The 27,833-nt window shown below is 57.7% G+C and overlaps 7 protein-coding genes across 7 annotated transcripts; all 7 read left to right on the top strand.

Annotated features, from left to right (window-relative positions):
- Nucleotides 1-1,012: 1,012 nt before the first annotated feature.
- Nucleotides 1,013-4,117, top strand: LMJF_32_2155 (conserved hypothetical protein; the record flags this gene model as incomplete). Its single annotated transcript, XM_001685486.1, has 1 exon — nt 1,013-4,117. One exon carries the CDS (start codon nt 1,013-1,015, stop codon nt 4,115-4,117), a length of 3,105 nt encoding a protein of 1,034 aa, XP_001685538.1.
- A 1,186-nt stretch (nt 4,118-5,303) lies between these two features.
- LMJF_32_2150 (conserved hypothetical protein) lies at nt 5,304-8,552 on the top strand (the record flags this gene model as incomplete). Its single annotated transcript, XM_001685485.1, has 1 exon — nt 5,304-8,552. One exon carries the CDS (start codon nt 5,304-5,306, stop codon nt 8,550-8,552), a length of 3,249 nt encoding a protein of 1,082 aa, XP_001685537.1.
- A 1,651-nt stretch (nt 8,553-10,203) lies between these two features.
- Nucleotides 10,204-10,605, top strand: LMJF_32_2140 (conserved hypothetical protein; the record flags this gene model as incomplete). Its single annotated transcript, XM_001685484.1, has 1 exon — nt 10,204-10,605. One exon carries the CDS (start codon nt 10,204-10,206, stop codon nt 10,603-10,605), a length of 402 nt encoding a protein of 133 aa, XP_001685536.1.
- A 905-nt stretch (nt 10,606-11,510) lies between these two features.
- Nucleotides 11,511-12,725, top strand: LMJF_32_2130 (conserved hypothetical protein; the record flags this gene model as incomplete). The annotated part of the gene is made up of 1 exon (XM_001685483.1): nt 11,511-12,725. One exon carries the CDS (start codon nt 11,511-11,513, stop codon nt 12,723-12,725), a length of 1,215 nt encoding a protein of 404 aa, XP_001685535.1.
- Nucleotides 12,726-14,573: 1,848 nt separating this feature from the next.
- On the top strand, nt 14,574-16,079 carry LMJF_32_2120 (conserved hypothetical protein; the record flags this gene model as incomplete). The annotated part of the gene is made up of 1 exon (XM_001685482.1): nt 14,574-16,079. The coding sequence occupies one exon, from the start codon at nt 14,574-14,576 to the stop codon at nt 16,077-16,079; it is 1,506 nt and encodes a 501-aa protein (XP_001685534.1).
- A 1,163-nt stretch (nt 16,080-17,242) lies between these two features.
- On the top strand, nt 17,243-19,858 carry LMJF_32_2110 (conserved hypothetical protein; the record flags this gene model as incomplete). Its single annotated transcript, XM_001685481.1, has 1 exon — nt 17,243-19,858. The coding sequence occupies one exon, from the start codon at nt 17,243-17,245 to the stop codon at nt 19,856-19,858; it is 2,616 nt and encodes an 871-aa protein (XP_001685533.1).
- Nucleotides 19,859-24,772: 4,914 nt separating this feature from the next.
- On the top strand, nt 24,773-27,736 carry LMJF_32_2100 (conserved hypothetical protein; the record flags this gene model as incomplete). The annotated part of the gene is made up of 1 exon (XM_001685480.1): nt 24,773-27,736. One exon carries the CDS (start codon nt 24,773-24,775, stop codon nt 27,734-27,736), a length of 2,964 nt encoding a protein of 987 aa, XP_001685532.1.
- Nucleotides 27,737-27,833: the final 97 nt, after the last annotated feature.

Here is a 27,833-nt window from a genome sequence, read left to right as displayed (position 1 = left end):
TGGCGAGACCTTACCACCCCAGCCAGGCCGCCGAAAATCCAGAAAACGACCATCCCGCAGCTTCCTCGACCCCCATTCTTTAATGCTTTTCTCGAACGTAAACAATACACACGAACAGCTTCACACGAGCACCTCACCAAAAAGTAGACATCTTGGAAAGCACCATGCCCATTTCACCCCAGCCAGAAGACGATAGCGCGCTTCTTGTGCGACTTATCGAAGAAGACCTCTTCCTGGATCACATCGACAAGTGCAATGGAAACAGCGAAGAGAAAGTATCTACCGATCATCGCTACCTCATTGAAAATGTCTTTCCGACACTTGTGCCAGCTCTTCAAGACTTGATCAAGCAGTACAGGGACCGAATTACGCAGGACGGTACAACAAGCGACGCTGCCGACAAGGCACAGCCCGACCCGGTGATGTGGCTGGCACAATACCTTCTACGAAACAACGTTCATAGCGGTACGTCGCGACTCACGCATCACCCGTTTCAGATTATCAACAGGGCGGCGCTTAACATTGACCGAAAAGAAGAGTAAACACCTCTGCACCCGACGGTGCGCAACCCTCGCTTTCTCTCCATGGCACCTAGCTTGCCAGCAGCTGCGCAGGTCATGTACAATAGTCTCAAGTCTTCTTTGCACACTTCAGTGCTGTCCATTCCACGCCCGCGAAAACACACCCAAAATGCAAGAAACCAGTGCTTCAGCACACTCGAGGTTGTGATAGACACCGTTTTTTTCTCTCTTACCGGTGTCTCCTGATGCTTTTCCGAGTTACAGCTCCAGTGCACCAATGGCTTTCCTTGTACTCTGCAGCGCATTCTGCGCTTCTGCAGTACCAGAAATGTGAATAATTCACAACTGTGCTCTTTTCGCCCTTCTTCCTTTGCCCCAAGGAGCTTCCGTACAGAAGTCGCTCTGGCTTTACGAAAGCGGTGCCAAGGGAATACCAGCATAGCCTGTTGTTTTTCTTTCCGAGTGCTCCGTTGCAGACGCGTCGACCAATCATGAAAGTGAACATCGAGGCAATATCAGATGCTCTAGACAGCATTCTTGCTGCAGAAACAACCTTTTCATCGGAAAACGCACACACGGCATCCATTCATAGTCAGCCACTCCCCCTTTCACAATCAAGCGTGAATCCTTCCCAACGCAAATGCTCAAAACCAAGACCACCGGAAGCGTCAGGAGCTTCTTTGTCGAGTGGCGAGTCTGGGGCTGCGGCTGACGCAGCATTCGTTATCGAGTCCTCTGTGGGTGCAAAAAAGACTACCCAGCAACTACAGGTTTCCCCAAGTGATGGCCATGAAAAAGCACTCTTTGCCAGGAAGGCGGAGAGAAAAGGTCGATCTCCCAAGATTACCACGTCGCACGATCAAGAGAACTCGCCACAACTTAGTGGCACGGTGAAAAACACTGACACTCCAGCTGCAGACTTTTTTGAGTGTATCAAAAGTGTCGAACTAGTTGCTTTCAAAGTCGTGGAAGCAACAGGCGTCGGTATCATATCTGCACTACTGACGCCACAAAGCGTCGGACGGTGGTTTTCTTCATCTCAGCTGCCGTCAAAGAGCTGGGTCACAAGTACTTCCCTTTCCCCTGAAGCTTGCGCGGTTTTCGAGCTTGAAAATCGATTGGACATGCGGCGACGTAGAGAGCTGCCGTCCGACACGCCCAGCAGTAGAAGCAGCCCGTCTGTGGGAGGCAGCACTGGCACTTATGTGCAGGACTTTGTTGCCGTGCTGTTAGTGGAGGATGTTGCTGAGAGACAATTGCTTCACCTCCATTCTTCGGCTTTTCTCAATCGCGAACGGGACCTTTTCAGTGTTGTCATTGAAACCTCCAGCTCCCGGCGTGGGGGCTTCGTTACTGCCGCCTCTACCTCAGCCGCTCCCAGCAGTGTAACTACCCTCAAGATACCGGGAACCCGTCTCAACGCCTTTGTGCGCATTACGATTAGTCCTCCAGCAAGTGAACCTAGCACAAAACTGATCAGGGTGCGTGCAGTCTGTTTTTTTCGCTCAGATAGCTGGTCGACACAGAAGGCAGCACCGGTGCAGAGAGGCCGTTCGTCTCTTAAGGGAGAGGTAAAAGCTACTTCGCAAGAGAGCGCAAAGGCAGCTCCTCAAGATGCGCAGTCGGTTCGCGAACAGCCACAAGAAAGAGGCGTTACAGAAGCTGGAAAAACTCAGGCACCATCACTGTCTTTGACGAAGCATGAGCAGGAGCGGAAAGGTGAGGGAATTGCACATTTTGCTTTATCAGATCGCAACATGGACGCTGATGTTGCCGGATTTGTGAAAGCTGTTGCGCTTGCGCGTTCACGCCAAGACAACGCAACACCGAAGCAGCCGAGCTTACGCGGTGGATGCAACGTCGAATACGATTGGCTTTTAGACACATTGGTGGACGTGTCAACGACCAAGGACAACACTTGTCGAAAAGCAAGCCTGCCTGATGCAGGTGACGAGGCGCCGGTACTGGAGTACATTCGCACTCTTCAGGCGTGGAACAGTGCACCAGCTTTGAGTGTGAACGCAGCAGTAACGTACTGCCTCTCTGAAACCACCTCCTTTTCGGCGAGTACGATTTTTGCAACTGGGCTGTTTAGCCACGAAGCGCAAAATCATTTGTCGCAGCCATTCAAACTTCATTTTTTTGTAGTGTCTCCCTCTGATGTCGATCAAAGCAGTGAGCAAGCATATTCTTCATGTGCTTGTCTGCCACCCGTACATTTTTTGGCTGCGATTGCTAATCAGGCCGCCTTGTTAGGGTGCACTACGGAGCTTCTTTTTACCTGTCCGGAGAGCAGTGGGTTTGGCTGCGCGCTTCGGACACACAATTGCACCTCCGGCACTCAAGACGCGCACTACAAGCTTATTTTTGTTGTTCCCGTGCAGAGAAGCAGAGATATGAATGAAGGTGGCACAACTAGTGTTATGAAGTACCTATTGCGCACTGCCTTGGGCATTTTTCGTGGGCTCTCCGACAGGCGAGGTATCTCTCTGAGTCAAGAATGTCCTTTTTCTTCGTATAGTACGCTGCAGTGCGCGAAACCGTGTGGCGCACTACGTCTGCTGATCGACGGGACGCGCTGCTTTGATGATCTGATTCCCGTTCTTGCAGAGTGGGCTGAAGTCTCAGGGAGCCTACGATACTACGGCAGCGCAGCGCAGCGTACTCTCCAGCTACTATTTTTCCCTTCCTGGTTGGCCAGCAGTGATGGTGAAAGCGGGCGTTTCGGTGTTTTATCTGAGCCTCGTCACGAGGCTCAGTGGTCCGGCCTAGATCTCCGGCTATCGGGTCTCTGGAGGAAGTGCACAAATGGGGTGGACAGTGTAGCCGATGACACCGTAGCCTTGGAGGCTGAGTACCACTGCCCGGCGACGTATGTGTGGCAGTCGCGGCGCGGAGCACTGCGACTAGTCCTCACTAATGCTCACTTTATGGAGTCTTTCGCTCGCATGGACGGGCTTGTGGCACCTTCTCCGCTTGTCAGCCTCGCCATGAGCTACTGCAGAAAGGAGGTGGGCGGCGCAACGCATACTCTACCACTAACTACTCTCAGCGAGTCACCGTGGATGTCACTGCTGCAAGCCGCCGAGAGGTTGCGCGAAAGCACCACCGCGTCGGTCGTGACGTCGCGAAATGATGCTGCTGCCGACTTCTTTGCCCTGCGCCGTCGCGTTACTGTCTCTTTTGCTTTTCATATCCTCAGCACCGCTTTCAAGCGTGAATGGGCTCGCGTGAGCGCTAGCATTCCGCTGTGCAATGGACATATCCGAGATGCAACGCTTGAGCTTCCAAATGTGCACGTATCTTGTGTCGGAGAAAGAGTGAACGGTGGAAACGGCATGAGCAGCGCTGTGGGACTTCTGGACGAGGATGCTTTTATAGACACGCTTCTTCAGTGGCAGTACCCGTTCCCCAACGTGGTTGTGTTACATTGCACGGATGTCCTAAGTGTTGCAGGCCCATCTCCCTCGCTCACATCGACAACAGCACTTTGCAGGCCGTCCTCAAGAGTACAAGAGGGTGTTCTGTCTCTCTTTTCAGAAGAAGTGTTGCACTCTTTCGCTTCCGTCTCTGGAGTAGATGAGGCTCTGTCTTGACCCCAAGGTGTGGCGTGTTTTTCGTTATAGAGAAGGCTCAAATGCGTTGATGCCGCGCACAAGAGCGGGTTGAAAGCACGAGACACTTCCGGCTGCGCTTTTTGTTTGCGTTCGCATAGACATCTTTCTTCATTCAGCATACAGAGTATACGTGGTTTTAGGTTCTGCATAGACACACGCGAGCGAGCCTCTCGGCGTCTTCTGTTTCTTCGTTCATTTCTCGTCACCTCCGCTTCGCTCAGCTCTGTTTTGGTGTACAGCGTCGCTGTGCCCGTCACCGTGACGCCGTCGTTTTGATTATTCGTTTCGCTTCCAGAATAGATGGTGTGATTGAGAGGAGTACCAGTGCTTCAGTGCTAGAAAACAAGTGTATGACAGCGCGCGCGCAGACACGTTCCACACTTGACACCTGTAGCGACTTTCAAGATGTACTGTTCTGCTGGTTCGCAGTTGAAGGGCATTCTCGACTGCTGGCTCCTGCGTAAGATCCTGTCTGATCTTCCTCACGCACGTTATCCCCGCTATGCCCTTGACCTCTCAGGCCAGCTTATTCGATGATTTTCCCGTCTCACTCGACGCCATCTTATTTTTGCGTTGTGTTTTTTGTTGCTTGTCTTTTCCTGGGGCTCACATGTGGGTGCTGTCCCGATACTGCTTGCTCCTATACTCACAACCACTGATGCCGCTGCTTCTCTCCCCCGCCACCACCACAACCAAACGTACCCACATGGGCGACGATGATGGATATCCTGCCCAGGAAAGCACCAGGAAAACAACGGAGACGCTGCACCAAACAAAAGCAACAAAGAGAAACAATCGCTTCGACGTAAAGCATAGTAACCGTTAAGGAGGAGAAACACACCATCAAACGCAGGTTAAGAGGGACAACGCAACTGCCATCTACGGCTTGATTAACTAAGTTGTTGTCCTCTTTTTTTTTTGCGTGCTCTTCCAAACTCGCACGTTAGGATTTCGTTTTTTTTCCTTGCCTTTCCGTCAGGAGAGCAAGGACGGTAGCACACGAACAACTCTCCGCTAACCACACAAAGCATAGGGCAAGAGAAGAGACAGGAAAACGCGAGCAGGTAACAAAAGCGTTTTGTCTCTTATCGACACTCCTACTCTGCGCAGCACACATCTACGTTTTTATTGATATAACTCGCAACGACGCCTTGTTTTGCTTACCATGGACTCGAGTCATCTCATCGCACTGCTGAATGGGCTGCGTTCCGCCGACAATCAAGAGCGCAAGTCCGCTGAGGAGCACTACAATGGCATGGTTGCCTCCAGTCCCGTCTGGATGATGTGTGCCTTGGCGGAGACTAGTGCGACTTCGCAGGACACGAGTGTGAGGACCATGAGCTTGGTGCTGCTGCGCAAGCTCTTCAACGCTACCCCATCGACATACGCTGCGTCCGATGCCGTAGCGCGCGCTGCGGTGAAGGCGCATATGCTCGCTGTGATCAACTCTGCCTCTCAGGGTGGCCTGCGCTCGCCTGCTGCGGCGTGCGTCAGTGCTCTGGCGGTGCAAGTGTTCCAGGAGAAGGAGGACTGGAACGAGCTGTGGACGAGCGTTATGACCATCCTCGGCGACGTCAAGGGCGACACGGCGCTGAGGACGATGTGCTGCGAAATCGTCCAGGCAACCTCGATGGCCATGGCTGCGTACTTCCAATCTCACGCCGATACGCTAGCGACGGGCTTGGAGATGTGCTTCATGCAAGGGACAGACGGTGCAGACCTCAAGAAGGCCGCCTTCGAGGCGACGATTCGTCTGTCGAACCTTGGCATGGCGGACCGTCTGCGTCCGCTGGTGCCGAAGATGCTGAGTGTCATCGAGGCCTACCTGAACCAGGGCGAGTGGGAGTCGGTGGAGTCGATTCTGGAGGCCACTGTGGAAGGAATGTCGTCGAGCATTAGTCTCTTTCAGCATGATGCCGAGCACCTTCTGGGGCTCATGATGCAGGTGGCCGCCGCGCCTCAGGTGGACGCCGGCGCGCGCCACATGGCGGTGGAGCTGATGCTGACATACTGCGAGGAAGTTCCCAAGACCGTGCGCAAGGTGCCGCAGTTCGCTTCATCCTTCTTCGAGTTGCTCTTCCAGTACACTCTGAACCCCGACTACGGCGCGGACTGGGACGTCACCGGCCGCGACAAAGACGAGGACAACCTGGAGGAGAACTCGGATCTGGTGATCGGGTCGAGCGGGCTGGACCGCATTTCGAACGCCCTCGGCGGCCGCAAGCTTCAAAAAACGGCGCAGACGCTGTTTGCACAGAACATCAACTCGCCTCAGTGGCAGCATAGAAACGCCGCGGTGCTGCTTATCTGCTACGCAGGCGAGGGCATGCGCGCTGTCTTTTCGTCGCAGCTGCCGTCGCTGGTGCAGATGGTTGTGCCGCACGTGAAGGACGAGTCCAAGTACGTGCGCGCCAACACGCTTGACTGCCTCGCGCAGCTCTCCCAGGACTTTGCGCCGGAGCTGCAGATGAAGGTGCACGGCGCCATCTTGCCTGCAGTCGTTGCTGCTCTGCGCGACGACGTGCCGCGCGTGGCGACGTGCGCGGCGAACTGTCTTGACAGCTTCATTGACAGCGTGACGGGCGATGAGGAGGAAGACGACGACGAGGACGGCCTCGACGAGTTCCGTGCCATCCTGCATCCGTACATCGAGGTGATGTGCGGTGACTGCCTAGCGATGATCCGTGGGACACAGCACTTCTTTGTCCGCGAGGCGGCACTCGGTGTGCTCTCGTCAGTGTCCTCAACGTGCAAGGGCATGCTTCTGCCGTACGTGGAGGCGCTCGTGCCTGTCTACCAGGAGGTTCTGAGCTTTCCGGACACACCGGAGGCAATGAAGACAAAGTGCAAGGCCATCGAGTGTGTGACGCTGCTCGCCTGCGGCGTTGGTCGTGATGCGTTTGCCAAGTACGCGCATGATGTGTGCAACTACTTGAAACAGCTGTGCGACGGCGGCCTCACGAATGATGACCCGCGCACACGTTTCGTGATGCGTGGCTGGACATGCATGGTGGAGTGCCTCAAGGACCAGGCCCAGCCGTACCTCAGCACCGTCATCCCCATCCTGCTGAACATGATGAGCATGGAGTGCGACATGGAGATCGCGAACGTGGGCGTCGGCGAGGACGACGATGACGATGACCTGCCGGATGGTGTGGAGAAGATGCGCTTTGTTATCCCGGGCGTCGGTGAGCGAGTCGTGACGATTCACACAAGCCTCATCGAGGACAAGGAGCTTGCCTCCAACGTGGTCTTCGCGATGCTGAAGGACCTTGGCATCGGACTGGCCCCATACTTCTGCGATATTGCGAACGCGGCCATGGGCCAGCTGTCCTTCGTTGCTGGCGAGGCTGTTCGTGAGAGCGGCGCGTCGATGCTCGAGGAGGTACTGAAGTGCTACGAGGAGATGAAGGACCCGGCGGCGCAGCAGCTGGCCGAGGCAGCTCTGCCGAAGCTGATGGAGGCGCTCGGCGAGGAGTCGGAGAACAGCGTGATGGAGGTGATGCTGCGGTGCATTGGTCGCTGCGTTAGCGTGCACCCGGCAATCATGAGTCCCACCAACACGGCCCTCGTGTGCGACAAGGTAATGGCTGCTTTGGAGGTTGTTGTAAAGCGCCGCAACGAGTGCCTGCAGAAGAAGGCGACGGAGAACGATGAAGATGAGCTCGACGCGCTTGAGGTGGAGGACGAGGAGGTTCAGCTGACCATCTCCTCCATGTGTGACTTGATCGGCACTCTTCTCGCTGCCTCGAAGGAGGTGTTCGCGGCGCCGTTCCTTGAGAAAGCCTTTCCTGTGCTCGGCGAGTGGCTGCAGGCGTCGACGGACGACTTTTACATGACGCGTGCCGCCGGCATTCTGAGTGACTTTGTGACGCACGCGCCGCAGTCGATTGTTCCGTCGCTGCCACAGATCTGTGCGAGCTCGTTGACGATTGCGTCGTCGTCCTCCGACGACGGGCTGCTGCAGAGCGACTTTTACCTCATGAATGTCATTGTCCAGCTGCTCGGCTCGCACGCAACTACGAACATGGGTGTCGACGGCGGTGAGTACGCTGTACACGTGCAGCAGGTGGCCGAAAAGTACTTTTCGTCGAACCTGGTGAATCAGGAGGAGTACACACACTGCACCTGTAACGTGATCAGCCTGTACGTGTCGCTGCTGAACTTCTACGGCACGACGGTGCTCCAGCAGGCGGCAACATCGATGCTGACAGTAGTGGGCAAGGCGCTGCCGGCGAAGGATGACGAGATAGAGGCCCGCCGCATCCACGATGTGGTTCTCGGGTGGGTGACGAACAACCATCCCGTCCTGCAAGCCCTCCCCGGCTCCACTGCCGGATTTTTGACTTGCGTGAAGGCAGCTAGCCCCAACTGCCTCTCCGAACAGGCGAAGCAGTACCTTGCCAGCATGTAAGTGCTACTGGCGGTAGTGGTGTATGTGTGCGTGAGTTGCGTAAGAGCTGAGAGGGTGAAGAAGAAAAAGAAGTCGAAAAAAGAAGAGAGCAGGAACGAGATTGCAACTTGTTTGAGCGCAGCGGGTTGCGAGAGGAGGGGGGACGGCGAGGGAGATGCCCATGGAGGGCGTTTCGCCAGCACATACGCATCCTATTTTCTTCCCTTTCCCGCCCCTGTGCCGCCCACCTCTCGCAGTTCTCTCTCTCGATGTCTCTCTCTCTCTCTCTCTTTGCTTCTGTCTCTTTCGTTTGAATTTCCTGGTTGCATCGCCTCGTTTTCGCGTTATTAAGACTTTAATGTAATGCGAAAGGGAGAAGAAATAGGAAAACGCAATGCAAAGGCCTTGCAGCAGGAAATGAGGGGCTGTGTGGGAGTGGTCTATAGATAAACAGAACCAACGTCGGATACAGGGACACGTACACGAAGGAAGAGAAAAAAAAAAGGGGGGGGGGTAAAGAGGGCGCTTGTAAGCGGCGCGGCGACTTGTTTGTTTGGTGTATTGTCCCCAACCTCCTCTCCTCGCTTTCTCTTCTCATGCTCGTTTCCTCAGTCTGTTTGCTGTACCTCTCTTTCCTCTGTTCCTCTCTGCCCATCCAGACGTGCGCGCTATTCCGTGGTGCAGTGGAGTTGTATTGCCTCGCTTGTTTTTTTTTTTCGATGATGATACCCTTTTATTTTTAGGTGTTCCTCTGCAATGATTTTAAGTCTGTGTGAGTGTGCGTGTGTGCATCATGGTGCGTGTGCGTTAGCTTCTTTTCCTTTTCTTGGTAATGTTTTCATGTGCGTGCCGTTTACATGACGCTCTCTCAAATTAAAGGTGCATAAGACACTGCTCACATCGGTCTGATGCCAGCCTGCCCGTAGGAGTGAGGGGTGGTGGTGGAAGGAACGCGACACGTGGTGCTCGCAGTGCCGCAGCGTGGGCTTCGTGCCACCTTGTGGTTGCCAAGAGGGTGCGTGCCGATGCGTGGCTGACAGCTGGCGAACTCCCACACATGCATACGTATACACGTATACATCTCAAGTAAAATACGGAGAGAGGGGGACGTGTGATAACACAGAGCACTTCCGACGGATGGGGGCTTCTGCATATCTGCGACAGCCCTCCCAGGCATCTCTACGACAATCCTTTGTTTAGTGAAGTGGCGAATCCTTGTCTTGGCGCTCTGCCCACCTTATTTCCACTGGCGAGTGCCCGCGCTCTTCATCCCTTCACTTCTTCTTGTCTGCTCTCTTTCCTACAACAACATCACACCCCCTATCGACAAGAGCAACAAAATATGCGCCGAGAGCACGTGTAACGCGTCAGTCTTTCGCTGCCGCAGAGCCGAACAAGTAACGGAATCCCCCACGTGCGAGACGCGACCGCTGTGCTTCTCCCCTCTCCTCCCCCCCCTCCCCCCCCCGCAGGGACGCACGCTCCTCTCTCCGCGCGTTCCTGAAGGAGCGGGCGGCCAGGGCGTGCGTGTGATTCCTCAAAAAAGAAAAGTCAGAGCACATTCAATCCACAGAAACGAAACACACACACACACACACACACACACGCAGACTTCTATGCGAGGAAGCCGAACAGCGGATACATCAAAGGACAACACTGCTTGGCACCAGAGATGGGCAACAGCTCTAGCCGGGAGTGGTTTGACCCCTACGCAGTCAACACTCCGCTTGCCGGTGTGTGTGCGGTCTCATGCCTGTTCAACAGCGTGCCAAATGGCGTGCTGCGAATATCGAACGTCTACACCAACGTCACGCTGCTTGTACTCCTCGGCTGCTCCACCGGGCTCAGCACCTCGCTGCACATGCCGCTGTTAGGCGCGCAGGCGGGTCTCACAGCGTCGCTGCTCTTCACCTTGGGCGCGCCAATGAAGATTCTCTTCACGAGTCGGCTCTTTCCGCGCTCTGTGCATTACGGGATTGGTGCATTTTACACTACCTACCACGCGATGCAGTTGCAGAAGGAGCTGAACTACTTTGAAGACGCACACGAAGACGGCGAGGATGAGGTTTTTTAGTTTGCCTGCACCGCAACCTAGGCGAATGCGCAGCTGCCTGTGTTGCTGTGTGAGGGTCTTGGTCGATGACTGTGAGTGTGCGTGTGCGTGTCTAGGTCGGCTGCGTTTCGTGGTTGTTGCGCCGCTTGTGCGTGTGTGTTTTCAGAGGTCTTGCAGGCTGCACACGTGAATGAAGCACACTCGAAAAGGGGTGTCCATCAAGTTGAATACCGTATCGCCGAGGAATAGACACGCACGCGTACAGGCACACGTGGGTGCAGGGATGCACGTTTGAACACCCATACAGTGACAGCAACACCGATACTATTTCAGGGGCTCGTCTTGCCCCGTGTTTGTGTGAGCATTGCGGCACCCGCTCGTTTCCTCATTGTCGCCGCTCGCGCACGCACGCAGGCAAGCTCATGCTATTCCGTTGCACATGCGGGAAGGAGGCACATTATTCTTTTTTTTTTTCCGTATGCGTGTGTGTGGTCTCAACATGTGACCGACTTGTGATTTCCCTCTCCTCCTTCACGGGTGTGTCTGGGCCGCGTCCTCCGCTGCACGCAGCGCTGCAGTTTTGCCGCGTCTTCTCTGCGCTTCCTTCTTGCCTCCCCTTTCGATCGATGCCTTTTCTTTTTCGTTTCTCACCTTGGCGCCGTACCACCTGCTTCTCTTCCTTCGTCTCTGCTCCCCCCCTCCCATCTTTTCCCGTGCATCCTACACACAATCACGCACACCCTTCAACAGGTGCACACGGTTTTCTGCGCGCGTTGCCAGCACTGCACAGCGGGTGGCACAAGAGTGTGCCGGAAGAAAAAAAAAGAAGGCGCACACGCAGAGGCGGAAAGAGGTGCCGTGTGACACGTGCAGAGGTACGCGGTGACCGGCGCTCATGCCAAAAGGCTCGGCGTGAGCGCAGAAGTATGGAAGACCGCAACTCTGTGGCGTCCAGCGTCTTCTTCACCGGCGTGTCTCTTGTCATCGAGAAGGAGAAGCTGCGTCAACACTTCGAGTCCGTCGGCCATGTCGTGAGCTTTACCATCTTCGGCCCGGCGCCAGGGAAGGACTTCCGCTATGGCATCGTCGGATACATGGATGAGAAGACAGCGGAGGAGGCTATTCGCCGCCTTGATGGCACCACCTTTGGCGAGCGTGCGATGCGGGTGACGGCGGCGCGCAGTACCACACTTCACGGACCTTTGCGTGCAGGCCCCGGCGGCGGCGGCAGTGGACCCGCTGATCATTCCACCTTCCGCAAGCGGCCGCGAGAGCCGTATCCGTCTCTGAACTCATCACGTCCACCTTATGGTCCTGGAATGGGCCGTGGCGGTGGCATGCGTGCTCCGATAGCGCGTGTTTCATTCTCTGCACAACAGCAACAGAAGCAGGAGCAGTCACAGCAGCCAACCACAGACAAGGCCGGTCGAGAGACGATGCAGTTCCCGCGCTTCTACACGGATCCGATTCTCGGCCGCGACGGTTCCCTCGTGCTTGACGCGTTGCGCGGCATGGCAACGGAGGAGGCGTATTCGGCTGTGGAGCAGCTGCGCGTGCTGGCGTTGGAGCGTCCAAACGAGGCGAAGCGCCTGCTGCACAACAACCCGGCGCTGAAGTCGGCGGTGATCATGACGCTGCAACACGCCGGCCGAATCCCACTAGGCTCGCTGCCTCGTGATGCGTACCAGTCGCGAAGGGCTGCGGAGGCAGAGGCGGAGCTAGCGCAGCCACTGCCACCCCAGCAACCGACGCCGTCGCAGCAATCCGCCCTGCCAACACCTCAGCAGACGCCCCCGCAACCCCCGGCAGAGTCACTGAAGCCGGCCAAGAAGGAGGCGAGGTCGGCGGCCAAAAGTGGCGAGGCGCGCGGTGCCCGCAAGCGCGATACCGCCACCGGGAGCGCTTCTGCGTCGGCGGCTGTCCCCTCCGAGTCCCAGACGTCCCTTGTGCGACCATCGACCCCGATGACGGAGGCGGAGCGCGATGAAGTACTGGAGCTCATCCAAAGCATGAGCGAGGAAGATGTGGAGCGGGTGCTGACAATGTCGGCGCGCGACTTTGCGCAGGTTCCGGATCCAGCGCAGCGGAAGCAGCTGGAGGTGCTCCAGAAGCGCCTCTTGGTGATGTCTCGAGATTTATGACGTTCAAGAGAGTGCTCGGAGGTGGCGACTGTACAGGTGTGGGGGAGCTGCGAGAGTTAATGAGGGAGGGGCGAGACAAAGACACGGCCTTCCCTTTCCCCGGCCGTGTGCTTCAGGCTGCAGGGTCGCTTTCAACACCGACTTGTTTTTTTTTTTCGGGATGTGTATGGAGGGTGTGAAGGCTCGCATACTCATGCAAGTGCGTGTGTGTGTGTGTGTGTGTGCGTGAGGTCGAAGGAGGAGAGGTGCAGGTGGAAAGGTGTGTGGGTGGAAATTTCCGTTGGCGTCCTCAACGCGTGCCTCCCGCACCCCTTTTTCCCCTATTTGAGAGCATGTTGTGTTGCTGTAGCAGCAAGAAGGAACCAAGCCAACGTAAAGCTGCCGTCATCATGTGACGGAGGGGAAGACGAGAGAGAAGACTTCACTTGCAAGGTGCGTAAACGGAGGTGCTGCAGCTGTGAGAAGAGAACGCACAGCCACCGAACCCCACCCCCGCAACGGCATGCACGCCGAAAAGCAACAAGTAATCATGTCTACATGGCCTGCGCAGTACTCCCACCGGGCCACAGCGCTACCAGCCACAGTCGTGGGATGTCTGGGGCTGCCTAAAAGACGGATGGGAGAACCTTTCAAACTCTCTCCAAGAGCGGACGTCTCGGTCTCAGTGCTGACGTCTCCGTCTCTCAACATTTCCTGTCGGATTCACTGCTGTTGAGGCTTATACCTCGTTATTTTCATTGACTCTTTTTCTCCCTTCTAAGTGTTCTCGCACAGCTATCTGTCTCGGCTCCATTCGCCAACGACCGATTTTTTGTAAACACGCGTTGCGGTGAGACGGCGCATTCGGGGACGGGTCGTACCGGTGTTGCGCCTCTCAAAGATTTGGGTACTTGCGTATTGCGTCTTGCCTTTTATGGCTTCCTTTTCTCTGCACAGGCGAAACACTACCACAACGACTGCTTCGCTGTCATAGCATGATCACCACCACCATCTGCACACCGCCGACACAATCGACACAGCTCGTTTCTCTTCTCTCTTCACACACTCTTGCTCGCGCTACCACACTCTGCTGCTGCTCCTTCCTTTCCCATACCTTCTCAACACGAGCAGCTACTGCTACGGCAGCGTGTACGTACGCGAAAACCCGTCCTTCGCTGCAAACTGTGTTGCTTCGCCGCACAGACACACACACAAGTGCGCAGACAGGCATTGCCCACCTGTCTCTGCTGCTCCCTTCCTCACAGCACACGTGAACCACCGGGGATATCATATACGCTCGAGCGCATTGAAATGCTCGTCCGATTTGTGGACTCGTCTGACGACGGGGCCTCACATGAGGCGGCAATGGATGTCAGGTCCACACACGACGATGGCGCGGACTCCACTGACAGCTCCACGCGCGGCGCGGTGTCAGCCGGAGCCTCTCGCCAGCCGTACACCGGTGGCGAAGAGGCTGACAAGGACACGAATCGTCGTCAGGGCAGTAGACGTGGCCGTGGGTGGCTATCTTCAATGTTATACAAGGGTGTCAATGCTGCGTCTGGTCTGTTTTTAGAGCCCAGAAATGGCTCGTCGCACGAGCCTGGCGGCGACGCGTCCTTCAACGCTCAGCTGACACTCACCGGCCCCAATCGCAGCAGCGGCGTAGCTGCTGGTAGTAACATGCCAGATAGGCTCAGCAGCAGCAGCAGCAGCGGTGGCTGGGAGTTTGACAGGGCTGAGCGCCGCAGCCCCATTGAGGTGGTTCCGTCCACTGAATCGGCAAGCACCTTGGAGGGCAATGATTTGGAAGGGGATAGCGATCCCGATCAGGTGAACCTAAACCTGAAAGACACATTGCTGCTGTTTATGCAGACCGGCTCTGACGTGTTCATGAACATCATCCTCGCCACCCTGAAGGCCAGCAACGAGCTCGTTGACGGCGAGACCTTCGAATTAGTGAGTGGGAACCCGGCACTGCTGAAAGTTTTCCTTGATTCTGGCCGCGTCGACATTGACGAGCCTCGCGTGCAGTCGGTGGTGCAAGCCAAGCTTGACGAGGTGCTTGCCGGCGATCCCTACGACGGCGACGTCGTGTCTGGCGATCTGCTCAACTATGTCCGGGCTCTCTGCAGCATCCGCACAAGTCGCATCACCTTTCAGCAGATGGTGCTCCTGCGCTACTCCGGTTTCGACTACGTGGAGCTGCTCATCGACTACCCGTATCTGCTGGAAAATTTGGAGAAACCCAGCTTCTGCATCTTCTTTGTCTTCGACGTGCTGCACTACATCAGCATCGCGATTAGCTGGATTGGCGTGCTGGTGACGTTGACGTTCACCGCCATGGTACTGTGGTCGGTGGTGTTTTGGTTTCAGCAGCCCGAGCACCGCAACAACGGCTACTGGATCATCATCACATACGTTGGCGGCTACGTGGTGAGTCTTGTCGCCACCATGCGCGCGGAGGAAGGCAAGATCAAGCGCTATGAGAATCAAGTGTGGCACTACCCGGACAACATCTTTCGGATTGTACCCATCATCCCTGTGTACGAGATCATGCTTAGCTACGTGTCGCTGCGGTACGAGATTTCGGCCAACGCGAAGAGTTTTTTCATTATCCGGTACGATCTGCGCAACGGTACCCTTGTCCAGCACATTACCAACGGCTGCTTTTACGCCCTGCCGCAAATGATTCTGCAGACATTCCTCTTCATCAGCGATATTCACCGAAGCAATCACTACCTTCATGTCGCGTGTTACTGGCTACTCCTGGGCTGCTCGCTGACGTTGATAACCATGTCGATATTCGCCTACCACCGCATTGCCTTCTTCACGCACTCGTGCAACGGCTGCGGGTTTGCGGTTCTATCGAGCCAAAGCACCAGCACCAAAGACCACACGCGCGTGCTCGCCCGCCGCGTCCGTCCCTCTGACATCGTCACAAAGGTGCTTATCTTCTTCACCATATACTTTTTTGTTGCCCAGACGGTGACCCTTGTCGTGCTGATGCTCGACCTGCGCTCCTGCGCGAGAACCGCGATTATCTTCCCCGCCATCTACATGTCCGTTCTCGGCCTCTCTATCATTGTAATCGTGGTTGTGTACTTCAACCTGCCCTTCTCGCGAGGCATGGGTGCCATCGGTATCCCCGTGATGCTAATGCAAATTGCCTTTCTCGTGTACGCTAACGTGGGTGCGACGAGTCGAGAGTGCGTTGTCTTCAAACCCTCCTTCAGCAAGTGGATGATACCAAGCCTCGCAATCTTCGGGTTGATGTGCCTGTCCATCGTCGCCTGGTTAACGATGTTGTTATTCGAGCTCTTTCGCGGAGTGCGCATTACGCAGCGGGCTGTCGATCACTACATCCTGGCGTAGCACTGCATCACCAGCTCCCCCTCCTACCCACACGGGATCATCGCCTCTTAGGTTTCTTGCACAGAGGCGGACCGTGCTGTTACCCCTTGGTCCAGGACCACTTTTTCTCTTGGTGTTTCTTTCTTCAGTGTCGTTGTTGCTATCTTTTCACGTTGGCCGGTGCACACCGTACGCATCTGCACGTGAAACCACACAGATTCACGTGGACCACCACTGCCCAGCCCAACTGCCGCTTGTGTGTACTTTGGCATGCACCCCTTTCGTGTTCGTGTTTCTCTCTCTCGCACTGCATATCAAGTCGACGCGGCACAGCAGGGGGTGGGGTGGGGAGAGGCAAGTGGATGCTTTTTCTTCAATGATGTTCAACGTGCCCATTTTGCTGTACTAAATGAGCCACTCTCCAGTCTACCCCTGGCCCGTCACAGGCACCGCATCGCCTGGTGCGAAGCAGCGTGAGACGCACGTGCTACAGCAATGTGCCCACTCAGCCATCGGTGCATGGCCTCTGCCGCAACCCCTACCCACCACGGCCGCCTCGCAGGCCGCTCCCCCATCATGCCGGTCGCCACACGGTGTGCGCCCACCATCGGGGGTGGTACTCGGGCTGCCCACACCAGTGGGCAGTTAGGGCCGGGTGTGGGATGCGTTCGAGTTGCGCGCATACTTTGCCTATTACATGGATTAGTGCACGCGTGTGCACCGTCGCAGAGCGCTCTGACGCAGCGCCGTGCAGAGCCTGGCCGCCCACATCAGTCGCGATGCATCGCTCCGGCCTGCGCCTACGTCGTAGGCACTCAACCCTGCCACCACCAGAGGTGGCTGTGCATCGGAAGGGGATAGGGAGCCTGCCTGGCTTCACCACACGGAGTGTGGGTAGTGAAACCGGAGATACCACGCACTGGGGTTTTTTCTTCGACCTCGATGTCCACAAAAACCACAGTGATAAGAGGAGATCGCCACCACCTTTGTCGTCATTTGATTGTTTCGCTGCTTCTCCATACTGTTGTACGTCATGCCATCTCTGTCTCACACGCTCTTCTCTCTCTCTCACACACACACACACACACGCACACACACACACACACACGTAAACGGGATTAGACGCACATGAGGAGTTGCTTTTTTTATCTTTAACTCTTTGTGTAGCAAGGGGAGGATCCAAGATGAGTACAGTTCAGTTGCACCCCCATTTCGTTGCGGCGTGCAACTACGCCGATGTTATCTCTATCGTAGGACTGCTGAAGGAGCCGATTGACAGCGGCGACTTTAAGACAAACGACGGCGCTCCGTACCTCCCATCTGCGTACACGAGCACCATTCACTTGGGTGACGCGCTGAGTGGGTTGCCGTATTCGACTCGCCCGCCGTCTCCGCGAAAGCGGACTTCGATTCTTACGACGAGCGCCCAAACGGTGCACACCCCTTTCGCTACACACGCACCGGTGGCGTCGAAGTGGCCACCTCTTTCTCTGATCGAGGCGAATGCCGGGTTGGAGGATGAGAAGGTCACTCCCTTCTTGATTCCGCCACCGAAAACGTCGCCGACGCCGACCAGCTCGCGGTTGCGACTGAGCCATTGCCAGTCGTTGAAGGGCGTCAAGCCACGCCGGCCGAAGGTGCTGTGCATATGGGACGTGGACGACACCCTCGTTGCATCCGGAGCCAGCGGGGTTCGTCAGAACGCTGTGTTCCGGGATTCCGAGCTGGTTGAACTCTTCCGCAGCGCCGGTGACACCGCGCGCCACTTGCTTCTCTCACAAGGGAGCATCGACGATGTCTTAGAGAGGCCGGGCGGGCGACTGTGGTGCGTGCGGCCCTTTCTGGAACGCACCACTGGCTCCACCGGCGATGACCGTGCAACGGATGGCTACACAGATTGTTCCTCCTCGGCGCCAGCCTCGTCTCGCGGCGGCGCGAAGAAAAGGAAGTCGTTCTTTGCGAATTTTCTCCGTTGCGGGGGTGGTAGCCGCACAAAGGTGCAGCCGGCGTCAGCGTCGTCGGTGACCAGTCACACCGGCGCATGGAATGGATACAGAGCCGGTAGAGATGACTTGAGCGACCGCGACCTGCGACACTTTGCATCAGGCACGGTTGTGGTGCGCCTCGCCACCGTGCGGGAACGCAGCGAACAGGAAGAGGACTCCGCGTTTCTGGACGACCCGAGGGCGTCGCCGACGTGCAACCGCACCTTCGATGGGCAGCTGGACGACAAGGCAGAACAGCAGGGCCGGTGGCTCATTCTTCGACCGGAGGTGTGGGGCATCACGCTCGCGTCAATGAGCACGTTCTTCCCACCGTCGCGCAACACAGCGTTCGTGAACGGCAAAATATACCGCAAGATGGACGTTGTCTGGTCGCTTGCCATGTCCAGCGAGTGGGACTCCGTCTTCTTCATCGACAACAACCTCTCTGAGCTGGGCGTGGTGCGGTATGGGCTGCAGATTTCGGACATGCTCGATTTGCGGCGCCAGCACAAGGTGTATCGTTTCTTCCAGGCCGATTATCTGCTCCTCGCGACATCGGCGAAGCTTCGCGATCTGGGATTGCGGTATGGTCGTGACATCACCAGGGTGCCCGACACCGCCGAGCTCGCGCTGTCGCTGGAAGACCAGCAGAATCGTAGTAGTTGCGACCAGCAAGCGCAGAAAGCGGCGTCCGTTACTGCCACCAGCCCAAGCTCCTCGGCCACAGCACCAAAGGGCAGCAAAACCGAAGAGGCGAGCGAGTTGAAGTGGTGCAAGTCCGCTCCAGTGTCCAGCTCTGGCAGCGCCGACACCACAGGTTCCCGAACCAGTGGTGTAACGAGCAGCGACGCTGGCCACTACGCATCCTGGAAGGGGTGCTCATCGGTGTGGGGCCCCGGCGCCAACGGCCTTGCAGACGACGTGAAAATCGTGAAATCAAATGAGGGGGACCGCACGCCTCCGCATCGTGATGCAACGTCCCCGCTAATGGTGCAACGCCGACACCGATCGAGCCACGGCTACCGCTCTGTGGACGCGGAGTGCCTGCCACTCAAGTTCCCCCTCTTCCCTTGCCACCCTCTTCACGAGGGCGGTGACGGCGATCTCGGGGCCTCCGTGACCACGGCAACCTCAATAGTGCGCTCTCCGACGCTTTCATACAAGGATGTGAACCTGATTGTCGTGAACCTGCACATGCCATCTGAAGCGTATCGCCGGGTGCTGACCACTGCACGCACCAGCAGCAGCGGACAGCGCAGCATGCAGCGCGTCAACAGCCACTTCAGCAGGTACGTCGGTCAGCCTGTGTTTGCCAACGACCGTAGCTGCACTGATGAGCAATACAAGGATGTTCTCAAGTACTTCCAGGAGGCGGAGAGTACTCTATTCCAGGTAGCCGAGGAAGATATGCGAGCGAACGGCTTCGTGGATGTCAACAGGGTGAGCCGCTGGGTGCCGTGCACGCGCATGGTGTGCGCACCGATTCGCATGCGGCCGACGTTTGTGCCGCACATGCTCGACTTCTACAAGCTTTTTTTCAAGGAGGTAGAGGAGCGGCTGGTCGCGACGCTGCAGCGCACGGGTGGTGTCAGTGCGTCATGCGTGCTGCACGCAGAGGCGCAGCGACAGTACTACATCCTGCAGCGCGTGCTCCCTTTCATCGATCCGTATTTGACGGGTGACCTTGGCCGCATTTTATTTGACATCTACACTACAGACGGCAGCATTCCTCGCTCGATGGCAGAGCAGCTAAAGAAAACGATCGACAGAACGCGGGACCGCATCCAGCCTTTGCAGAAGAAGAGACGGCAGTGAGGAGAGTTACGGGACTGGAATGATCCTCTGCGTGCGAGACGAGTGGAGGCCGGCACAGTCGAAGAGTACAACGCATGGTGCGACGAAGCGTCCGGCAACATCCTTTTTTTCGCGGATGCTTCACGTGCGCAGGTGGATCACGTCTCGCATTTGAGCGATTTCCTCGAGGACTCTGAGACAACGAGCGAGTGCATGTTGCGGTTCCCATAGTTCTTGCCGACTCTTGCGTGCGCTGTTCGCTGTGCTTCGCTTGAGGCTTCTTCAAGCCCTTTTCCTTTGCTCTTCGAGAACCCTCCGCTGCTTTCCACGCCTGGAAGCGCTTGTTTTATGGAAGATTATGAGCAACGGGCAGGCGGTGGTGGCGGCAGGGGTGGGATTACCAATGGCGTATGTGCTTTAGCGACAGCGTAGCCAACCAGCAGTGCAGGAACCTCGAAGAAGTCGGCGGCAATCGCCGAACGGATTGTGGCGAGCACACTCTTTGTTTCTGCATGTATGGTTGCGGCTCTTAGATCCAGTGCACATTCCTGCAGCTGCACACGTGGTGTGTCTTGCGTGTGTCTTTGGTCGTAAATGAGTGGACACATGTGGGAGCGCCTGCAGATGTGTGCGCTAAGTCGACGTGCGTGCATACGGGTGCACTCTCACTTTCTTCTCCCGTCTGCACTCCTTATTATATATATTTCCATATATCTGTGTGTGTTGTTTTGGTTGCGAGTTCGCGTGTTGTTTCAACATGGGCGGCGACTGTGTTTGACGTGTGCCTCCTATGGATGATGGGAGCGCCCACGCTGCTCACTCTCTCTTTATGCTCTTGTCTCTCTTTTTGTTGCACCTCTAGTACGCCTCGCTTTCACTCGTCACCATTGACATTTTTTTTTTCGTTCTCGTTCGTGTATGCGCGGATGTGCATCCTTCGTCCATCAAGCCTTCGCGTTGCTGGCCGTCAAGGCGCTTCTTCTTCCTTTTCTCTGTGTGCGTGCGCGTGCATGTGAGCCGCTGTTGCAGGACAGCGGATGCGTCCGTTTTCCACCACTGTGGTGGCTTTCGCCGTTGTTCTCCGACACCCCTCTCTCCCCTTTCCTTTTTCCGCTGCCTTTGCGGTTTACTGCTCTCAATGCTTTCGGTGCGGTATGCGCCGGTGCATTTTTGTACCCGTGCCTGCTTGCGTAGGGGGGGGGGTCTGCGGTGGTGTGCGCGTGTTAGCCTCCGCGTGTGATGCGTATACGGTGCTCTTTGATGCACCCCCCCCCTCCTCCTCCTCCTCCTCTTCGGCTGGCATCGGCGATCCTCTTTCCTTTTTCTGTACATCCAGTGCAACTTGCCGGGGCGTCTTTCTACGCGTATCGATGCTGCATCGCACCATCACATTGCTTCAACTGTGCCGACCTCTCTCTTTCTCTCTGCCTCGCCGCGCGCGTTGGCTTTCTCTCTCCACGCACCTTCGCCCGTCGCTCTATTCTTTTTTTTTTTCGTGGCCATTCTCGTGCTCTTGTTCCTTGTGTACGTCAGCATATCACTCCTGCCGCGGGCTGCGGGCGGGTTCTCCAGACGAAGCGAAAGTCAGCGGCAGGCAGGCAGCGACTCTCCCTCGTTGCGAAGCTCTGCTACCCGCGGTGGACAGACGGCACAGCATAGACAGACGCCAAGTCAGGTGCGGCCGTGATGTGCTATCGTGATAACGCGCGCACAGGCGTACACAGGCAAGGAGCTGCGACGCCCTTGCGTGCCGCGACCGCGCCGAGCATGGAGCAGTGGTGCTGGCGCCTGACCTGCTGCGAGGCTAGCTTGACCAGCTACAAGGCAGAGAGGCATGTGTGGTTGCCGTTGTTGCGGGCTCGCTGTCCCGCCCTCACGGCGCTCGACACGGGCCCTTCCATTGTGGAGAATGGCGGGGTGCGACGGACCTGGGCACGTGCGCTGGCGCTGCGGTGGCTCGTCGCGTGCGCCTCCGAGCACCGATTGTCTTTGGTCATTGCGGATTGGAACACAAGGACAGGCTGAACACGCTCGCACAATAGGCAGCGCCAGGGGCGCCGACGCCAACTGCATGGATTCCGGACCTGGTCACCGGCCTCCGACGCCCGGCCGGCGCCCGCCGAAGCTGCGCTATGCGATGCGGCACGCTGAGACAAGAGCAGCTACTAGGCGGCATCCGTCCGACACAAGAGCGCGGATGCTGAGCTGACGAGGCGACAGGCGACCCTCCTCGCCCAGCTGCGCACGAGCACCTGTCCGCACTTTGGGTTCCTGCAGTGGCGGGTGACTGGCAGCGACAGCGTGGGGCTGCAGGTGGTGTGCTGCCTACTACTGCGCTGGCGTTGCGGTGTTCCCCTGTGCCTTTTCGGAAGGACAAGCCATGATTTCTCTGCGCGCAGGCACATGCTTATACACGGGCCCCCTCCGCTTGACATGCCCGCTCCTATGCAGGGCGTGCGGACTCGGGAGAGGGTGGAGTGTTCCATGTCGCCACAGGCTCATAGCGGCGTCCCACCTGTCGCACCTGTCGCGGCACGTGCGGGCAAGCCATGCTGACATGCCCCCCTCCCTTCCCCCCGTGACAGCAAGGGAAGTGGAGGATGAGGACAGCGACTGACCCGCGCAGCAGCATCGTTCTAAAACAAGCCCCGAAATCCCGCAATGCGAGCACTGTGTGCCGGCACTGCCAAACACAGACGGCACGGCGCGTCACATCGAAGCAGGGCGTGCAGAGGTGCGAGGAGCACAAGTGATCGACGGAGAAGACGGAAAGGAATCCCATACCAATGAGCCCCCGAACGCGTGGATGCAAAAACATGCGGCATCCCCTGCATCGGGCCGGGCGGGCTGATGCGGCACGGATGCCGGAAGCGTGGGGAGAACCCCACGGCGTTGCGCCACCGAGCCCTCCAGGTTTCAATGTGGAGAACTCCCACAGGGCCTGATGGAGCAGAGCGACTTTACGCGACGCAGAGGGAGAGGCGTGGCGCAAGGCAGGGTGTGCAGGATCTCCGAGGACCCTGGCCCGAGGCTGGCCAGCTTCCCCCCTGAGCTCACCCGGCATGCACCTGGAACACCCCCCCCCTACTCGCCGCATGACAGACCCCACGGCTTCCGCCCTCGAGCACGCGACTGGACACGGCCCTCCCGTGTCAAGGTGTGCGGTGCACCCATGTCCGTCTGCCGCCCATCGCGCAGCACAGATGCGCAGAAGGAACGTGGAAGGCCCAGACAAGGCCGCAAGACGCATGCCCCTGATTCAACGGCAGGACGGTTCATCCCAGAGGACCCGGATTGAGCTGCAGTGCAGCAGAGGCAGGTGCGCCATGGCTGTATATGCGCGTGTGCGTTTGCGGACTTGGTCGTGGCAGAATGGCGTGCTGAGAGCAAGTGGCGTTCATGCACTGCTCTACGCCGATGAAGAGAGAGACCGTAGTGCGTGGCGTCGCAGGGCCCAGTAAACACCTCCCTCTCTCTGGGTGGACGCCGAGCAGCAGCTCCCCCCCCCTCCTTCCCCCTTTTTTCCCCTTTTTTCCCCACTTTTCCCTCTCTCTCCCCATCGGGGTGGTGGCGGGGGGTTCGTCTCTCTTTTTTTGTTGTTGTGTTGTGTGTTCTGTGTTGTGTACCAGAAACGTGCATGAGTTCGGATCTGAATATCGCTCATGCTGCCGTGCATCGCTTTGCTGTTTTTATCTGTTTCGGTGTTTTATGTGTTTGTGAAGCCGGAGCAGTAAGATGGTGCATCATGTGCTCCCTGTCTCGTCCTTTCCATGAAGCCCCTGTGTTTCTTGCCAGGCGCTGTGTACGGCTATCCGTGGTCGCTCGCGTTTGCAGCAAGTCGACAGGTGCCTTCTCCATTGGCACTTTGGTTGTCCGTCGTCGTGTCTTTTCGAAGAACTGAGGCTTCAGCTACCGTATGTTAGCTTGCTTTTCTCTGCATCCCTTTCTCCTTGATGCCCCCGCTCGCGGTGTTTCGATCCCTCATCGGCTACCAATGACATGCGCCACCGCCACAACCGCTCTCTGGGTGTGCCCTATAGCACGTGCCTTGAGCCCCCCTCCCTCCCATCCACTCCCACCACACCGCCCCCGCCTCCCCCCCCCCCAATGAACGAGATTGCTCTTACTACGATGACTGTGCGCCTATGTGTCTGTGTTTGATGGGCCAAGCATCTCTGCAACGTCGAATTCTGTCGTTTCATCTCTCCCGCCTTTTCTCCTCATTCTTTCCGCTAGCTTCGTCGACTTCGTGTTTTCCGTTTTTTTTTTTATGCTTCTGGCGGTTCGCCATTCCACCCCTCCGCCATCTCGATCCGTCTCTCTCTCACGGTGTCTGTGCATAGGTTTGCGTGCGCGTGTACACGCGAGAGGTGCTGCACGCGGTGTCGTTGACAACCCGCTTCCTTCACCTTTCCCACCCCCGCACTCACACACGCTTCACAAGCAAACAGCGAAGACAACAACAGCGAGGCGTTGAGGCAAGGCAGTCGCCAACATACACACACACACACACACACACACGTGTGCTTACTGGATGCCGATGTATGTTTGCCTACCTGTCGTCACGCTGCCAAGCGGAGCGCCACGGCGGAAGAACTCCGATCACTGCGGTGTTGTTGGGTCCTCCGCTTTCAACTGATGCGCTTGGAAGTGTAGTGCGCACGTTGGCTGCGCGGCGGTGGCTTGCGCTTGTGGGCTGCACAAGATCGCATCTCGGTCGCCGGCTTGGGCGACCTCATCTCTGGCACACAAGCACTGCTGCATCTAGGATGGGCCGACGTGCTTCGGCTCTCCATACCTCGACGCTCTTGTACGCGCGCACATGCTCTTCTACAGCCTTCGCTTGTCTTTCTCCCCTTATATCTGCCATATTTTCTTGCTTGGCTCTGTACATGCCTCCACTCCCTTCCTCGTGTTTCACTGCCCGTCTCCCTTATGCCTGCACCCACCTATACACACGTACGCATACGTACACAAAGACATATAAACACAAGACGGAAGGGGGGCAGGATGTCCACGCGGACGTACTGCGTCATCCCCTATGAGGCGCGCCAAGACACCTCCTTCTTCCAGGGCGTCTTCGAGGATGGGGTTCGGGTACTCTACCGCGGCCGCTTACAGTCACTCGTCTTCTCTCACGTGCTGAGCCCTGCTCATGATTACGTGAAGCACGTCAATGGCCCGCTTCTAGCTACGCTGCGCGAAGGTGGCAATGCCACTCTCGTGCTTGCGACGCCGAACTCCGAAGATGTGGCACTTCCCCCTAAGCCGATGGCGTCGGGTGTGAACGTCACCGCATCGCAGGTCCAGGCTGATGCACGAACGCCTGTCACACGCGTACCGTCATCGTCAACGTCGTCTCAGAGGCCAAATGCGGGGTTAGCGGAGGCCACGGCAGTGGCGATGGAGCTATACGGGCATCTTTTTCCCTTGCTGTTTCGGAATCTTGAGGGCTGCTCAGCAGCCCGGCTCTCTGCGGTGACGGTTTCTGCGTCGGAGCGGGTGCTGCTGGACGGCCTCCGCGAAGATCGTCGCATCCGCACCCTGGAGGAAGCGCACAAGGCGACTGTGACGCGCAGCACCTCGGCAACGGAGTGGGGTACCATCTTGCAGCTCCTCGAGGACCGCCACGTCGCGCTGGAAGGGTCTCCGACATCGCTCGAGGGGCAGACGGCCTGTGTGGTGACGGTGGAGCTGCAGGGCTATGGCCGACTGGTTGTTGTCGACGTAGCCAGCGCGCAGGAGCTGCTGCAGCAACTCACGCTCATTCTCCATATGCGGGCGGACGGTTCAGCTCGCACGTACCCTCCATGCACTCCCCTCCGAGATCTTTTAGAACGGAGTGTGGCACCGCAGGCAACGGTGCAGGTTCTTTGTGTGCCCGCACCGCAGTACACGGTGCGACAAACGATGCGCGTTCTTCACTTTGCCGCCACCGTGGAGGTGGCGCAGGGCAGCGGGGCCGCTGCTGCTGCTGCAACGGACGCGTCAGTGTCAACGGCATCCTATTCTAAGCCGCCGCGAAGGCGAGCGGCGTCCTTGTCGTCTGCACCATCGAAGCTCTTCTCGAGACCAGCAGCGGCACCGACTCCTTCGGCCATGGAGGCGAGCCCCACCCACGACAGCGTCGCCGACTCCAGTCCCCGGCGCGTTGGGGCGCCGGCTGCCGTGCGTCCAGACGTAGAAGAAATATGCAGGAGCGGCAGCAGCTGTAGTACCACTAGTGGCTTTCGAGAGCGGACGCCGGCTGAGTTGCCGGTGCCGAGTGTGCAGCTCGATCGAGACCGTCAGCGAGCGCGAGAGCAGCACCTACTCAAGCGCCTTGTTTTTATCGAAGAGCAGCTGCGAAGCTCGGAGGAGCAATGCCGTCGCGCACAGGCTGCCCGAGATCAAGCACTCCAAGAGCGCAACGATTTGGAGCGCGAGCTTCGCGGCAAGACAGGCCTCTGGACGGACCTGCAGCGTGCCCATCAAGCGACCAAGAAGGAGAACGCCGACTACGCGCAACTGGTCGAGCGGCTCGTGGGGCAGGTCCGTACGCTGGAGCGGGAGGCAACGCGGCAGAAGCGGCAGGACGCCGCGGTGGTGAAGCGGTTGCGGCAGGCAGAGACGGAGAAGGAAGAGCTGACGAAGCAGCTGACGCAGCTTCGCAGAGAAGTGATGCTCTTCCGAAAGGACACCACCCGACGCGCACGGGAGGCGACGCTCTCGCGTATCTTGCCGAGCGAGACGTCTGTGCCTGTGCCTCGAGCTGCAGCGCAGCGGCAGCCTTCGCAGTCCCGACACGCGCGCCAGCCGGCACCTCCATCAGTCTCTTTCACGTCAACGAGTGATGTGGGTCGCCACTCCCCTCGTGCGCGGCGCATCTATGACTGCATCACAGATATGGAGGGCTCGTTAGGCAGCAAGAACGGTGATGCCCCCTCCCTCGCACAGGAGCAGCAAGCCCGCTTAGCGGCGATCACAGTGGACGAGCTTCGCTGGCGAAACCGCCAGCTGATGCAGGAGGTGGATCGACTGCAGGAGCGCCTACTGGCGGCTCTCACCGCAACGGCGAAGCGAGGAACGACTGAGAGTGCTGCAACTGGATCAGTGGCTGATCATCGCCGAGATGGAGGTTGCCCCATGTGCGATGCTATGCAGGAGCGTGTAGAGCAGTTTCAAGCGGAGCTGGCTCACGTTCGTGAGGAAAACGATGCGTTGCTGCGCTTCATGGCTAAGTCTCCTCCCGGCCACCGGCCTCGCGATACAAAGCCCGCCATTGCTGCGAATCTGCCGCGGAGCTGTGGTAGCACGCCGCGCTCACATTCAGGATCTTCCGAGATGAGGTGTGGCGGTAGCGAAGACGATGGTGACGCCGCGGGTATTCGCAGCGCGTCCCAGCTGGCGAAGGCGAGCCCCACAGACTGCACTCAACGCGTCGCTGCTTCTCTACTCGCTGGCTGTGCGTCTCTGGATGCTCAGCTTGCGTGTGCGCAGATGGCATTGCTACGTAGGCTGCGCGGCGGCGCCTCCGCGAGCGCGCCGGCCAGCAATGAGCTGCGTGACCCTCTCTCACAGCTCTCGCCCCTCATTCTTCAAGAACACAAAGCGGCTGTGACTGCTCTTGCAGACTCGTTGCGGCACATTGCTGAGAAACCGGCTTCTCGCGTGGCCGCCACACCTTCCGCCGCCTTTCCCGGATCTTCGCGAGATGCTTCAGAACTGACGCGGTCGTTGTTGCCACCCGTCCCCCGCTGCGCCACCGCGGCGGACGCCGACACGCTGACGAACTACCTTTCCTTTGAGGTGGAGCGTTGCCAGCACCTGCGTGCCTTCATCCCGACCTTTGCGCAGCTGGCGGTTGCGACGGAGCACCTTGCCATGCGTCTTGAGGCGACCGACGCCAATTCGAGCTGAGGGAGGGATGGCACTGGTCGGGTCAGGAAGGGGAGGGTGTAGTTCGCGGGCATCAGGGAAGGCAATGCGATACTCCGGTCGCTTTATCTCCGATGCC

Source organism: Leishmania major, chromosome 32, assembly GCF_000002725.2.
Source record: "Leishmania major strain Friedlin complete genome, chromosome 32".
Lineage (NCBI taxonomy): Eukaryota > Euglenozoa > Kinetoplastea > Trypanosomatida > Trypanosomatidae > Leishmania > Leishmania major.
The sequence above is the reverse complement of the archived record's forward strand: the minus strand, read 5'-3'. Positions and strand labels throughout refer to the sequence as shown.